The following is a 13,229-nucleotide window of genomic DNA, read 5'->3' as shown; positions in this document are numbered from 1 at the left end:
AAAGTCTTTTCTGATCTTTTCCCTGCCTCAACTAGAAGTAATCTCTACCTCCTTTTCCATTATGCTTTATTTGCATGTCTTAGGACACTTATTCTTTTTCTGCATTGAGATATGTCATCTCCATTAGTCTATAAGCTCCTTGAAGCAGATGGCCCTATCTTTATATCTGCCTTTCATCTTTTCTCTGTCCACTCAAGATTAGTGTGCATACTAATAAATACTGACAAACAAATGGATTTGAAATTGGAGGTGTAACTACATGATGCAATCATACCATGTACTTTCCAAAAAAAATACACTTAAAATATAGCATATGGCATCCAAACTGTTATGAAAACTATACCATTTAAATTAATCACATATTTGCTTATAAATTATTATGTTTATGTTTTCTTTATTTAGATGTCTCATTACCATGGGGCCATTTATATTTGTGTGTGGAAAGTTGCCTCCAACAGAGTGCCTAAAGGATTCGTTCAGAATTGTAAAACAGTAAAAAATTAATTATGTATTAGAGTTTTGATTTGGGTCATTCGTTATGTAATTGCAGATATAGCCAGCATTACATGCTTATTTACTCATTTGTGAAATTCAAAAGTTCTTGGGGCTTTTTATGCAATCCATTTAACTTAGTCACTAGAAGTTGGTCATAAAAAATAAGTAAATTCATTCTTAAAACATTTATTTACAGTGGGATATTTTTGCTCTAAGTTAAATAAGTGCACAAATTATGTTTGTCTTTAGAGGAACTATCAGAAGATGATCTTTTATCCCAGTATTCATTTTCAAATACTAAGAAAACCAAGAAAGAGAACTGTGAAGGTAACAAGCCACAGAAGTTTTCTGAAGCATTCAGCCCTGACACAGGACATGCCATTTCCTGTAAAGAAACCTTGAATACTCAGCCTAAAGTAAGAAATAAATTTGCATCCTTTTTGCAGAAGAGAAACGAAGAAAGTGGTGCAGTTGTGGTTCCAGGGACTAGAAGCAGGTATAATCATATTAACAATCAATTACTTTTTCAACTCTACTCTGCTGATCACTAACAAGCATTAATTAAATGCCTTCTGTGTGCCAGCCACTGTCCTAGTAGCTAGGGATGCAAGGACAAAGATAAGATGGACTCTTGCCCTCAAATCACTTACATTGTAGCAGTGGAAACAGCATGCATGTTAAAGTGTATACAAAATAAATACAAGGTGATGGGGGTGGCACTATTACCTAGGAAGGATCTGCTTGAACAGAATTTTGAAGAAAATTAGGTATCCTTTTTTTTTCACTTAATAGTATTTTTTTTCCCAATTACACGTGTATAGTTTTCAACATTCATTTTTATATTTTATTTTTTAATTTTTTTGAGAGGCAATTGGGGTTAAGTGACTTGCCCAGGGTCACACAGCTAGTAAGTGTTAAGTATCTTGAGGTTGGATTTGAACTCAGGTCCTCCTGACTCCAGGGCCGGTGCTCTATCCACCTAGCTGCCCCTACATTCATTTTTATAAGATTTTGAGTTCCAAGTTTTTCTGCTTCCCCTCCATTTTCCCTGAGACAGCAAACAATCTAATATAGGTTATATGTGTACAATCATGTTAAACAAATTTCCACATTAGTCATATTGTGAAAGAAGAATCAGAACAAAAAGGGAAAACCATGAGAAAGTTTTAAAAGAAAAGTGAAAATAGTATCCTTTGATCTGCATTCAGACTCCATAGTTCTTTCTTTGGGTGTGGATAGCATCTTCTATCATGAGTCTTTTGGAATTGTCTTTGATCATTGCATTACTGAGAAGAGCTAAGACTATCACAATTGATTATCACACAGTGTTGCTGTTACTGTGTACAATATTCTCCTGGTTCTGCTCACTTCACTCAGCATCAGTTGGTGTAAGTCTTTCCAGAGAAAACTAGGAGTTCTAAGAAGAGAGGAGGAGGAATCACATCCCAGATAGGAGAGAGAATAGTGCAGAAGCCTAGAGATGGAAGGGGAGGGTCCTGCATAAAGACCAGCAAGGTCAGTTTAGATGGAGAGTGTGAAGAAAGATAGGTTGGAAAGGAGTATAAATGCCTAACAGAGGAGTCTCAGTTTGATCCTAGGGATAATAGGGAACCCTTGGGATTTATTGAGTTAAGGGCACGCTGTGGTCAGACTTGCATTTCAAGAAAACCTCTCTGGAAGGTATGTGAAAGATGGATTAGAAGAAGAGATTGGAGGCAATGAGACCCATTAGGAGCCCCTAAACTAGGACAGTGGCCTTGTCGGTTAGTCATCAAGCATTTATTAAGCACCTGCTATGTGCCAGACACCCTGCTAAGTGTAGGGAATACAAAAAAGGGGGGAAACTGTGCATTTTAATGGTGGGGAAGGGAACAACATGAAAAAGAACTATGTGCAAACCAGCTATATAATGAAGAAATGTGATATAATGAACAGAAGGAAAACACAAGAATGAATAGGGATTCATGGAACAAGCAACTATGAAGCTCTTTTGTAGTATGTGACACTTAAGCTGAATCTTTACGGAACTTGGGCATTCTAAGAAGTGAACGCGAGGTTATAGAGCATTCCTGGCATGGAGGACAGCCAGTACAAAGGCCTGGACAGAGACAAGATAGAGTCTCATATATGACAACAGTAAATAGGACACGATGGGTAAACTGTAGAGTTCTGAGAGAGATGTAAAGTATAAGAACATAAGTGAGGTCAGAAGGGGCCAGATTGTGAAGAACTTCCTTCACTACCTTTGCTGGTCTGGCTCCATTATATACAGAGTTTATATTTTATTCCAAAGGTATTGGGAGCCACACAAGTTTACTGAACAATATTGTGTATATTTAGTCTAGATGCCACATTTTAGGGCATTGATGAGGTGAAAAAAAATCCATAGAAGGGCAGACAGGATGATGAAGGTCCTTGAGATCAGGCCTTGTAAGGATCAGATGAAAGAACTAGAAATGCTTATCCGGGGGAAGTTAAGAAGAATCAGGGGAAGTGGGAGGCAGGTGGCATATGTCTTCAAGTATAAGAAGTGAACTCTGTGAACTGGAGCAAATTCATTTAATCTCTCTGGCCTTAGTTTGCTTATCTGTAAAATGAAGGGTCGGGCTATGTGGTGTGGTTCTGCCCAGCTCTAGATCTGTGACGGAAAAGTATAACACTCAAATAGTCCTAAAACATTTACCTCTTAGAACTACTGAAATTAAAAGAATCAAAGCTCAAACTTCGAGTATGATTCATAAGCACTGCTGCAGTTATTTTCCCAGGACTAGTAAGTGTCCTGAGTTTTGCTGTCTTTGGGGAAGAAACTGTGCAATTAGCTGGATCTCCCTTTTTTGATCTTTTAGGTTCTTCTGTAAGTCTATGGACACAGCTGACTTCACTGCAAAAACAACAGGTAACCAACCTTTATGTGAAACTACTGTCCTTGACATGCAGACTGAGCTAAATGTGTCAGATGATACGGATGGCCAGAAGCCTGCTGATACAGATGGAGCTCCGAATCCAGGTGATCAGAATATAGATGATCTAAATGAAGCATCTGATCATGGTTCTCTACCTTCTGAGCATAAGTTCACAAGGACAATCTCACCACCCACCTTAGGAACACTACGAAGTTGTTTCAGTTGGTCAGGAAATCTTCGGGATTTTTCAAGGACTCCTAGCCCATCTCCAAGTGTAGTTTTGCAGCAGTTTTCACGAAGAAGTGAACCTTCAACCCCTCTAATTAAGAATAATAATGAAATGTCCAGTTTGTCTCAAGAAAGCAGTGATGATTTAGATGACAAAACGTGTGCCATTCCTGAAATGGAATATTCTCCACAATCTCGGGAAAGCTTGGAACTATCACAGAACAGTTTAGATTCCTCAAGGCTCTCTCAGCTATCAAGCAAGGATTCTGATTCAGAGGTATGTCATTTAATAGAGCCTTTTCATATTAATCTGTTAGAGACTATGACTTCATTGTCTACGAAGATTCAAATCTTATGTTGCTTTCCTGTCTTCCATTGTGTGATTCTGTGAAAGATAGCACATTTCTTAATACAAATATATGTCTATTCTATGGAAAGATATTGACTAAGAATCATAGGATGAGAGGGATATGGGGTGGGTGGTTTGTGATCCTCATCAGTAGATGGAGTAGCCATGGGGATGAAATTGTGATCCCATCAAAGTATTCCTCCTAGACCAGTGTGTGCTTCCTTGTTTTAACTGCTTATGAGTTTCCAGAATTATGGAATCACTGGATACTAAATTTTCTATCAGTTTTTTTGGGGAAATTTATTGAGTGCAAATGGATGCATAACATATACTTTATTTAGTTAGCATTTGATATTCCACAGGGGCTTGACACTGATAACTTTATATTATCTTTTGTAGTTGCCAGAACTTTAAGATTTCTTTTCATCCAGTTTTCTTGTCTTCTTGAATAATCCTTTTGTGAAAGAACATAGTTCAGGTCACTTTTCTTTCTCATATATAAAAATATATGAGAATATATGCACATACATATCTATATATGCACACACATGGATGTACATATGCATGTACATCCGTGTGTGTGGCACAATGTCCAGTTAATATTATAATTGTCTCATTCCTGGTAATCATAAATAGTGCATAGAGTAGTATACAGAGTACCTTACACTTTTTTTCCAAATTGAATTGGTGACAATCTTTTTTTTTTTTCAGTTGTCTATTTCATCATTCCTATAATAAAGTAAAAATCCATGTTTTCCATTTCCAAATAGGAAGATAGCTCCTTAGTTTGCAATTTGGGGCTATCCCCCCCCCCAAAAAAAAAAGATTCTAATTTTTTTTAACAAAAATCCTTTTTAACTTTGATTTCTTTGTGCCATAGACCTACTATTGTCATAGTCTAAATAGCTGGATATAATCCCAAATTGCTTTCCAGAACAACTGGATCAGTTTACAGCTCCACCAACAGTGAGTGTGCTAATGTAACTTTCCCTAGAGCACCACCTACATTTGTCATTTGTCACATTGATATCTTTACCAGTCTGATAGATGCGAGGTCGAATCTCGAAGCTGCATAAATTTCATGTTTCTAATCATTGATGATTTAGTGCATTCTTTTATGATTGTTAATAGATTGGTTTTCTTCATTGAAAACTGTTTATTCATATATCCTTTGACTATCTATTCAGGAATGGCTATTAGTCTTTTAATTGTGATAATTTTGTTTTTGTTTTTGTTTTTTTGTTTTGTGGGGCAATGGGGGTTAAGTGACTTGCCCAGGGTCACACAGCTAGTAAGTGTTAAGTGTCTGAGGCCGAATTTGAACTCAGGTCCTCCTGAATCCAGGGCCAGTGCTCTATCCACTTTGCCACCTAGCTGCCCCTCCCCTAGCACTTTTGCAGTAGAAAAACATGATACAAGGTATTTAGTAGAGAAACTTGCTGCAAAGATTTTTCCCCCAGTTACCAGTTTCCATTTTAATTTTTACTACATTAGATTTGTTTGTGCAAAAACATTTTAATTTTATGTAATCAAAATTGTCCGTTTTAACTTGTGTGATCCTATCACTTGTTTGGTCATGAACTTTTTCCCTATTCATATATCCCTTATTAATACATCTTGCTCCTCTAAGTTGTTAGATTCTACCTTTTATATCTAGGTTATGTATCCATTTGTAACTTATCTTGTTGCATGGTTGGAAGTATTGGTCTAAACCTAATTTCTGCCAGATTTCTGTCCTGTTTTCTTAGCAGTTCTTGTCAAATAGTGAATTCTTTGGGTTTATCAAACACTATGCTACTGTGTTTATTTGCTTCTATATGTTTTTTGTATACTTAATCTATTTCATTCAATTAACACACACACACACACACTCTCTCTCTCTCTCTTAAAAAATAATTGTAATGATTACAGCTTTGTTGTACAATGAAATCTTCCCACCTTTTCCATTATTAACCCTTGAAATTCCTGACCTTTTGTTCCTTCACATGAATTTTGTTATTATTTTTTCTACATACTCTTGGGAGTTTATACAGTATTGAATAAGTAAATTGATTGAAATAGTATTATCATTTTTTAAAATATTGGCTCAACCAGTTAATATTTCTCCAATTATTTGTCTCTCTTTATTTCTGCTAAGTGTTTATTCTTAACCTGCCTAAGTTTGTTCATCCCATGATCTCTATCATTGTAAAAATTGCCATCACATTGTATAGCATTGGAAAAATTTTAATCATTTGAACTTTTTGATAGTTTAGACTCTAGACAAAAAAGATTTTACTATAAAAAATAAATGGTAGTGGTAATAGATATCTTCAAAGTAATGTTCCTACGTGATCTGAGTTTTATAGCAGTTTTAACAACCATATTTAATGATTGAGCATTACTTTTAAAGTTTTATGAACATTTCTAGAGATGTCCCCCTTTCCACATCACACATTCATTTTAATAGATGTGCACCTTTCTACTCCCATAGTCAATCAATAAGCATTTGTTAAGGGTTTATGTGCTAGACACTGTACTAAGAACACAAAAAGGCAAATAACTGTCTTTGCCTTCTGTCTTTCCAGCTTAAGGAAGGTGGTATGTTTCAATAGCATGAAATTTACTCTACTCTCAGCCTTTCTTTTTTAAATATTTAACTTAGTTATCTCTTCTACTGATATTATTAGGACAAGTAATGAATGGTATAGCCTTCCTTCCTGCAACTTGTTGATAAAAGTTTTCTTTGGCAGTGAATTGTGTTGATATAACTACTAGGAGAGTTGAGATTTTGCTTTTTTGTTTGTTTTTTAGGGTATAACATTATACAAAAATTATGAAAAGTTCATGTGCCCAGGAAACAAAAGCAAGGAGGGGGCCCCATGAGAAGCAAGGAGTTAAAACTAAGAGAAATTTAGTGAACTCTGTTTCAGTAACTTTTTTTTTGTTTTGAGAACTATTTTAGGACTCTTTGTGAGGATATTTCTATATATTTCCCCTAGGTAAATACTTATATTTTCTTTTGCTTGGCAGTACAAGGTATAGGCAAAGTAGTTACTTGGAACAGAATTAGGGTTAATTTTGCAAGTTTGGTTATTTATGAAAACTATTATCCAGGTTGTAACAAAGCAGCAGTAATAAAGTAGGCAATATTGTTCTGTTCGAGTAGGCATTTCAGCAACCTGCTGAAACAGAACTGACATCAGAATTGTGCAAGAGAGTTTTCATGTTGTAAAGAAAATACACTATCAGGATTTATAATTTACTTTTTTTACCTAAGACTTCTGCCATTTCTTTAAATGAAATCACGAGAGAAAATCATCTTTTTTTTAGATATTCCTTTTCTATTGTTATTTTTATAGCTTTTCTCATGAAATTTCATGCAATTAATGTTTACATAAAGTTTATGCACACTTATAGTTACATAGATTACTTATATTCTGGTTTTGAGCTCCATGAGTAGGGACTGTCTTTTGCCTCTTTTTGTATTCCCAGTGCTTAGTACATTGCCTGGCACATAGTAGGTACTTAATAAATGTTTATTGACTGCTCATCTATAAAAATGCCATGCTAAAAATTGCTTTTTTTTTTTAATAAAAGGAATCTGACTGTGGTTCTAAGTCATCTGATAATCAGAGGTCACAGAGCTCTCATCTACATTTGTCTTTGTTTGCAAAAAGAAAAGATGCAACCCTAGGGAACAAGGTAAGCTTTTTTTTTTATTCATCTTATCCAAATATCTGTAGCACTGAATAAATGAGCCCTTAAAAGGCTAAGCAAAGAATAGGAATCACTATCAGCTTGTCAATGCTAATCATTCAATGTGATAGTTCTTTAGGTTTTCATTAATCAAAATTTAACACAGCTCTTTAATATTCAAATGTAATTGTCATAGTAATCTTGCTTTATACTCTCTATTTAATCTCTTCTTTATTAGAGATCTTGGCTTCAACACTAATGGCTTAAACCAGAGGTGTCCAACACTGGACCTGCAATAATGCTAAATTCTGCCAAGAATCAGATTAAAATGTAATTGGGAAATATTGAACAAAATAAATAAAACTACAGCAGAACATTGATAATGTTAATTATATGTGGTTTTCTAAGTCAATGTGAGGCCTGCAGGGATCCTTATGTACTGCCCCATTTCTATCTGAGTCTGATACAACTGCCTTAGACTACCAACACCATGTGACTTGCCCCCAAATGTACTCTAGCTCTGACCTGTTTCCTAAGTTTCAGTCCTGAACTTCACCAAGTCAACATGTTTAAAACCGAACTCATTATCTTTCCAGTAAAACTACATTCCCCTATCCAAAAAAACTTCCCTATTTTTCAAATATCATATTCTTTCAGTTGCCAGTCTCAAAACCTTGGAGTATGTTTCCCTTTGTTTCTTTGAAAGATGAAAACCTCCCTACCCCATCTCTAATCCAATCTATTAGTTTGTATCTGGTGCAGTGGATCACCCAGAGCCCAATGGTGCAGTCTTTTTATTAGAATCATATTGTAATACTCTCAGGTAGAAGTACTTCTTCAAGCAGTTAAAATGGAATTCAGAAAGATAAAAAGAAATGAAAACTGCTATCAAGATGATTTTTTTTAAGTCTACAAAGAAGTACCCTTAGCTTTCATGAGATAACCACCAAAATCCAGAAAAATTACTTTTGTACTTTTATTTGCCCAAATGCCCAGAAACTGGGTCCCAGATCAATCCACCAGGGGATAAAGTTAATATTATCCTGCTCCAGATGTGTATTCAAGACCTTCCACAATTCTATCTACCTCTCTAACTTCTTTCCTCTCAATATTTTCTGCTTCAATCAGGTTAGCTTACTTATTAGCATGCTCTTCAGGCATGCTATATATTCGCACTCTGAATTTTTACTCATCTTTTCTTATCTGGAATGTTCTTTGCATTTCTTGTCTGTTTTTTTCTTGTTATTTTCTCAAGACCCAGCTTAAGTCTTACTTCTTCCCTTACTTCCCAGCTTTTAGATATGAATGCTCTTTCCTCCGAACTTAAGTATTTCTTACCTGCGCTACTTACTTTGCATTTATCAATACAGGGCAGAACATGCTCTTTATTTTTTGTTTGCATGTGTTCTTTCTTCCCCAGTTAGATTAATTCCCTCAAGGGCAAGGATCATATTTTATGCCTCTTAGTTTCTCCATTGTCTAACATAACATTGTAAATATTCAATAAATATTTGGTGGTAGAGATGCTTATGTTTAATTTTGATGAATTTATTTTTTAGCAAAATATTAAATGACTGCAAATGCTATAGTTCTAACACTGAAGCACTACTTTCCTAAGAGAACAGTGACATCTTGTGTTTATTAAGTTACCCTTTCAGGAGAAGCCTACTATACTGGATTTTTTTATCTTCTCAAATATAATTTGAAGTCCAATTTGTAGGAAATCTACAAAGACCTAATGAATGCTGCCTTTTAAAATTTGTAATCAAGTAGAATGAATCATGAAAATGTCAATTTAAAACTAAACAATATGTAAAATAATAACGACCTTGATAGGATTTATGAACGATTATGGGGACCTTGCACAGAGATTATAAAAGACATTATAAAAGATAATAAAAGACATGTCTCTATGCTAGCTTATAGAGTATGAAATATATTGAAGATAGTTATAGATTTAGGAAGGAGCTATTCTAATGTTATATGGCATTTAAAACTATAGGTTGTTGGGCTCTCTAAATCAAGTTCAATGGGATCTCTTTCTACAAATAAGATCAAACCACTAGTCCCAATCAAAGTCAGTGGACTAAGCAAAAAGCTCATCAGTGTGCAGAAGAGAAATCATCACAATGCTGAAAACAAACCAGGATTACAGATCAAAATCAGTGAACTCTGGAAAAATTATGAATTTAAGAAGTAAGTGTATATCTTTGTGTGTTGGAACTGGGAGGGGGAATGAGGGTTAAGTGACTTGCCCAGGGTCACACAGCTAGTAAATGTCAAGTGTCTGAGTCCGGATTTGAACTCACTTATCCACTATACCACCTAGCTGCCCCTTTCTTTTTCTTCTTTTTTTTTTTTAAAGTGTATATCTTCTAATATTCAAAAATGAAAAATAAATTCCTCCCCCTTCTTTCTATAGTTAGATTACTCTGTTTCTCTTCCTTGATAGTGTTTTATCCCTTCCTTTTGTTATTAGGGAAATTTATTTTCTTCTAGAAAGCACCTGAGCAGTATACAAACTCAGCTTCTATAGCTGGTACCACCATCTGCGTAAAGATTGCAGTCACAAACTTGACTCTTTATCCTGGTTCTTTATCTAGAGCACATGAAAACTAGGGCACAAAGTCGTTAATGCACTTCCCTTACCTTTTGTATGATAACATGTAAGTGGCACAGTGGATAGTGTTTTGGGCCTGGAATCAGGAAGATTCATTTGCCTAAGTTCAGACTTGGCCTCAGATACTTACTAGCTGTGTCACCCTGGGCAAGTCATTTAAACCTGTTTTTCTAGATGAGGAATTGAGGTAATGAGCCAGAGAAGGAAATGGCAAACCATTCCAGTATTTTTGCCAAGAAAACCCCCAAAATGGGATCACGAGGAGTTGGACACAACTGAAATGACCGAACAACAACATTCTTTCTCACAGGTTTACTGTGAGAGTAAAGTAAAATCTGAAAACAACTAGAAAGGAAAAGTACTATGAAATATGACTGTTTATAGTTTACTGATGTGACTCAAATTATGCAAACTTCATTAATCACTATCTTCCACTTCAAAACCTCACACTTTATGGAATCTAACACTGGATTAGCAGCTAAAAACCTTTTTCTAATATTTAAAAAAATCTTTCTGATGCTGAGCATGTGTAAACTTGATATGAAGATAGCTGGCTGCCTTCATTCTAAAATTGTGTTTTGGGTTTTGTTGTTGTTGTTGTTGTTTTTTGTTTTTTTTTGGGGGGGGGGTGTTGGTTGGAGTTTTTTTGTGGGGCAATTGGGGTTAAGTGACTTGCCCAGCTAGTACGTGTCAAGTGTCTGAGGCCGGATTTGAACTCAGGTCCTCCTGGCTCCAGGGCCAGTGCTCTATCCATTGCACCACCTAGCTGCCCCCAAAATTGTGTTTTAACATGTATTTGAAAGTCAGTGTGACGTACAAAGCTCACGTCAGAATCAGGTTTAAGTTTCGCCTCTTGCACATACTGGCCTGAGCACTTAACCTCTCAGTTCAAGTGTAAGACTATATGTTGCTGAGAAAATACTGACCTACATTGGTTGTGAGTACTTCCTCACCCAGGAGTTCCCTATCCCAATGAAATACCAGGCCCATGCCCTCTCAATCACTCATGTATTCTTCCTCTATTGATTATAGTTCTCAGAGAAACCCATACAAAGAATGGGTAAAGACAGTGTTAAAAAAATAAATAAATAATGCCTAAACAAATAGCCCAAAGCAAGATTCGATTGGTGGTAGTATTTGAAGAGGTTCTTCAGTGGAAAGAGAACTAAAAGTCCCTTGTCATTCTGCCCAGATAGTTTGTGCTATTTCCCAAGGCACCTAAATTGGAAGGTCAACTCAAAAGGGGAAATAAATAGCCTCTGAGAAGCAGACCAAATTTGTAGATTCACAGGGTTTCTATCAGTGAATCAGATGGAATATACACTACAATTCATGGATATGAGTAGGAAATTACTTTTATCCAATTTGTGTCCCTTTATTTTTCCAACTGAACAATATCTTTTTTTTTGTCATTTGTTTCACCCTGCTTTAAAAATCTAAATACACATTTTCATGAGATTGTGTTCTCATATTTTGCAGAAGTTCTGAAAAGCTTCCTTCCTGTAAGAAGCCACTTTCTCCAGTCAAAGATAATCTCCAGCTTACTCCAGAAACAGAAGAGGATATATTTAATAAACCTGAATGCAGTCATGTTCAGAGAGCAATATTCCAATCAATATAGACTGCCATTTGGCTCTTGTGTGCTCCAGAACCTTAATATATTGAAGCTGCCTGTTAGGAGAACGGGGAAACTAATACAATAAAATGGACCTTTTCCAAGTTAAAAATGTACCTTTTGTATATGAATTATGCCCTTTGTCTGAATTTGTATTTTTTTGGCTGTTAACTCAAAGAATAACTTTATAAAGTTATTATTGAAGTATACTTCAACAAATTAAAAGGAAAAAAAGTTTTCAAAGCCAAATTCATACAGTTTTAAAAATCTGCTCTCGAGGGTATGTCTGGATTTCAGAGTGATGATGGTTTGGAAATTACTGCTTAGAGCTGTATTTGAAACCTTTGCTTGATAAATTTGTAAAAATAGACTTCAATTTTTCTTAATGTGGTATTCCAATGAAGAACATAATTAGAACCTTCAAATACTCTTCGAGTTTAAACTATTTGATATCTCAATTAGAATTCTCTCTCAAGCCCAGTTGAAAGTGAATGTCATATATACATAGCAAAGGAATAGGTAAGTACTTGGAAACTAGAGCAGCTGCATAATTAGAGATTTGCAAGGTGATTCAGGAAGAAGGGAGAGACAAAAATATCTGAGGGTTCACAGGTTGATGGAAGTTTGTATATGGTTGACTATAAAGAGCAATGTATTTTGACTCAGCTGACTTCAGTTCAAATCCTAGTAACACTGATTATCCAAGTCTTTTAGCTTTTCTCATTCCTTAATCTTGAACCTGATCTTCCAGGTTTTCACTGTCCTGAACACACTTTGAATCGAAATCACCAAGTGTTATTATTAACTGATACACTAATATAACTGCAAATTCTGGACCTAACTTCTTTATTTTTCTTGGGAGTATTTTATTTTCCAATTACATGTAAATAGTGTTTTCAACATTCATTTTTGTAAGATTTTGAATTCCAAGATTTTATCCTTCCCCCCTTCCCTAGATGGCAAGCAGTCAGATAGAAGTTTTACATGTGTATGTATGTATGTGCATATACATATACACACAATCACGTTATACATATTTCCACATTAGTCATGTTGTAAAAGAAGAATCAGAACAAAAGGGGAAAACCACAAGAAAGAAAAAATAACAACAAATAAAGTGAAAATATTATACTTTGATATATTCTTTGGGATAGAGACCTAGTGGTATTGCTGGATCAAAGGATATGCACAGTTTCATAGCCCTTTGGGCCTTCTTCCAAATTGTTCTCCAAAATGGTTGTAGCAGTGAAACTAACCTTTATTTGCTTCTGAGAACCTTTGAACCTTCCATTTATCAGTAATGTCTTTATGCTTGGTTTAATTTATAGTAACTATGTTAAA

At 35.3% G+C, this 13,229-nt stretch overlaps 1 protein-coding gene across 1 annotated transcript in view; it reads left to right on the top strand.

The window, feature by feature from the left end:
* EXO1 (exonuclease 1) overlaps positions 1-12,112 on the top strand; it is a 30,595-nt gene extending 18,483 nt beyond the window's left edge. Inside the window, exons 10-14 of the mRNA XM_043962562.1 lie at positions 745-991; positions 3,342-3,903; positions 7,555-7,659; positions 9,656-9,849; positions 11,753-12,112. Of these exons, the coding sequence (XP_043818497.1) occupies positions 745-991; positions 3,342-3,903; positions 7,555-7,659; positions 9,656-9,849; positions 11,753-11,894 (1,250 nt within the window). The 3' untranslated portion in view covers positions 11,895-12,112. The remainder of the gene's footprint in view (positions 1-744; positions 992-3,341; positions 3,904-7,554; positions 7,660-9,655; positions 9,850-11,752) is intronic.
* Positions 12,113-13,229: the final 1,117 nt, after the last annotated feature.

The sequence above is a fragment of the Dromiciops gliroides genome, chromosome 4, assembly GCF_019393635.1.
Source record: "Dromiciops gliroides isolate mDroGli1 chromosome 4, mDroGli1.pri, whole genome shotgun sequence".
Classification (NCBI taxonomy): domain Eukaryota; kingdom Metazoa; phylum Chordata; class Mammalia; order Microbiotheria; family Microbiotheriidae; genus Dromiciops; species Dromiciops gliroides.
Note: the sequence above shows the minus strand (reverse complement) of the source record. Positions and strands in the feature narration are given on the sequence as shown.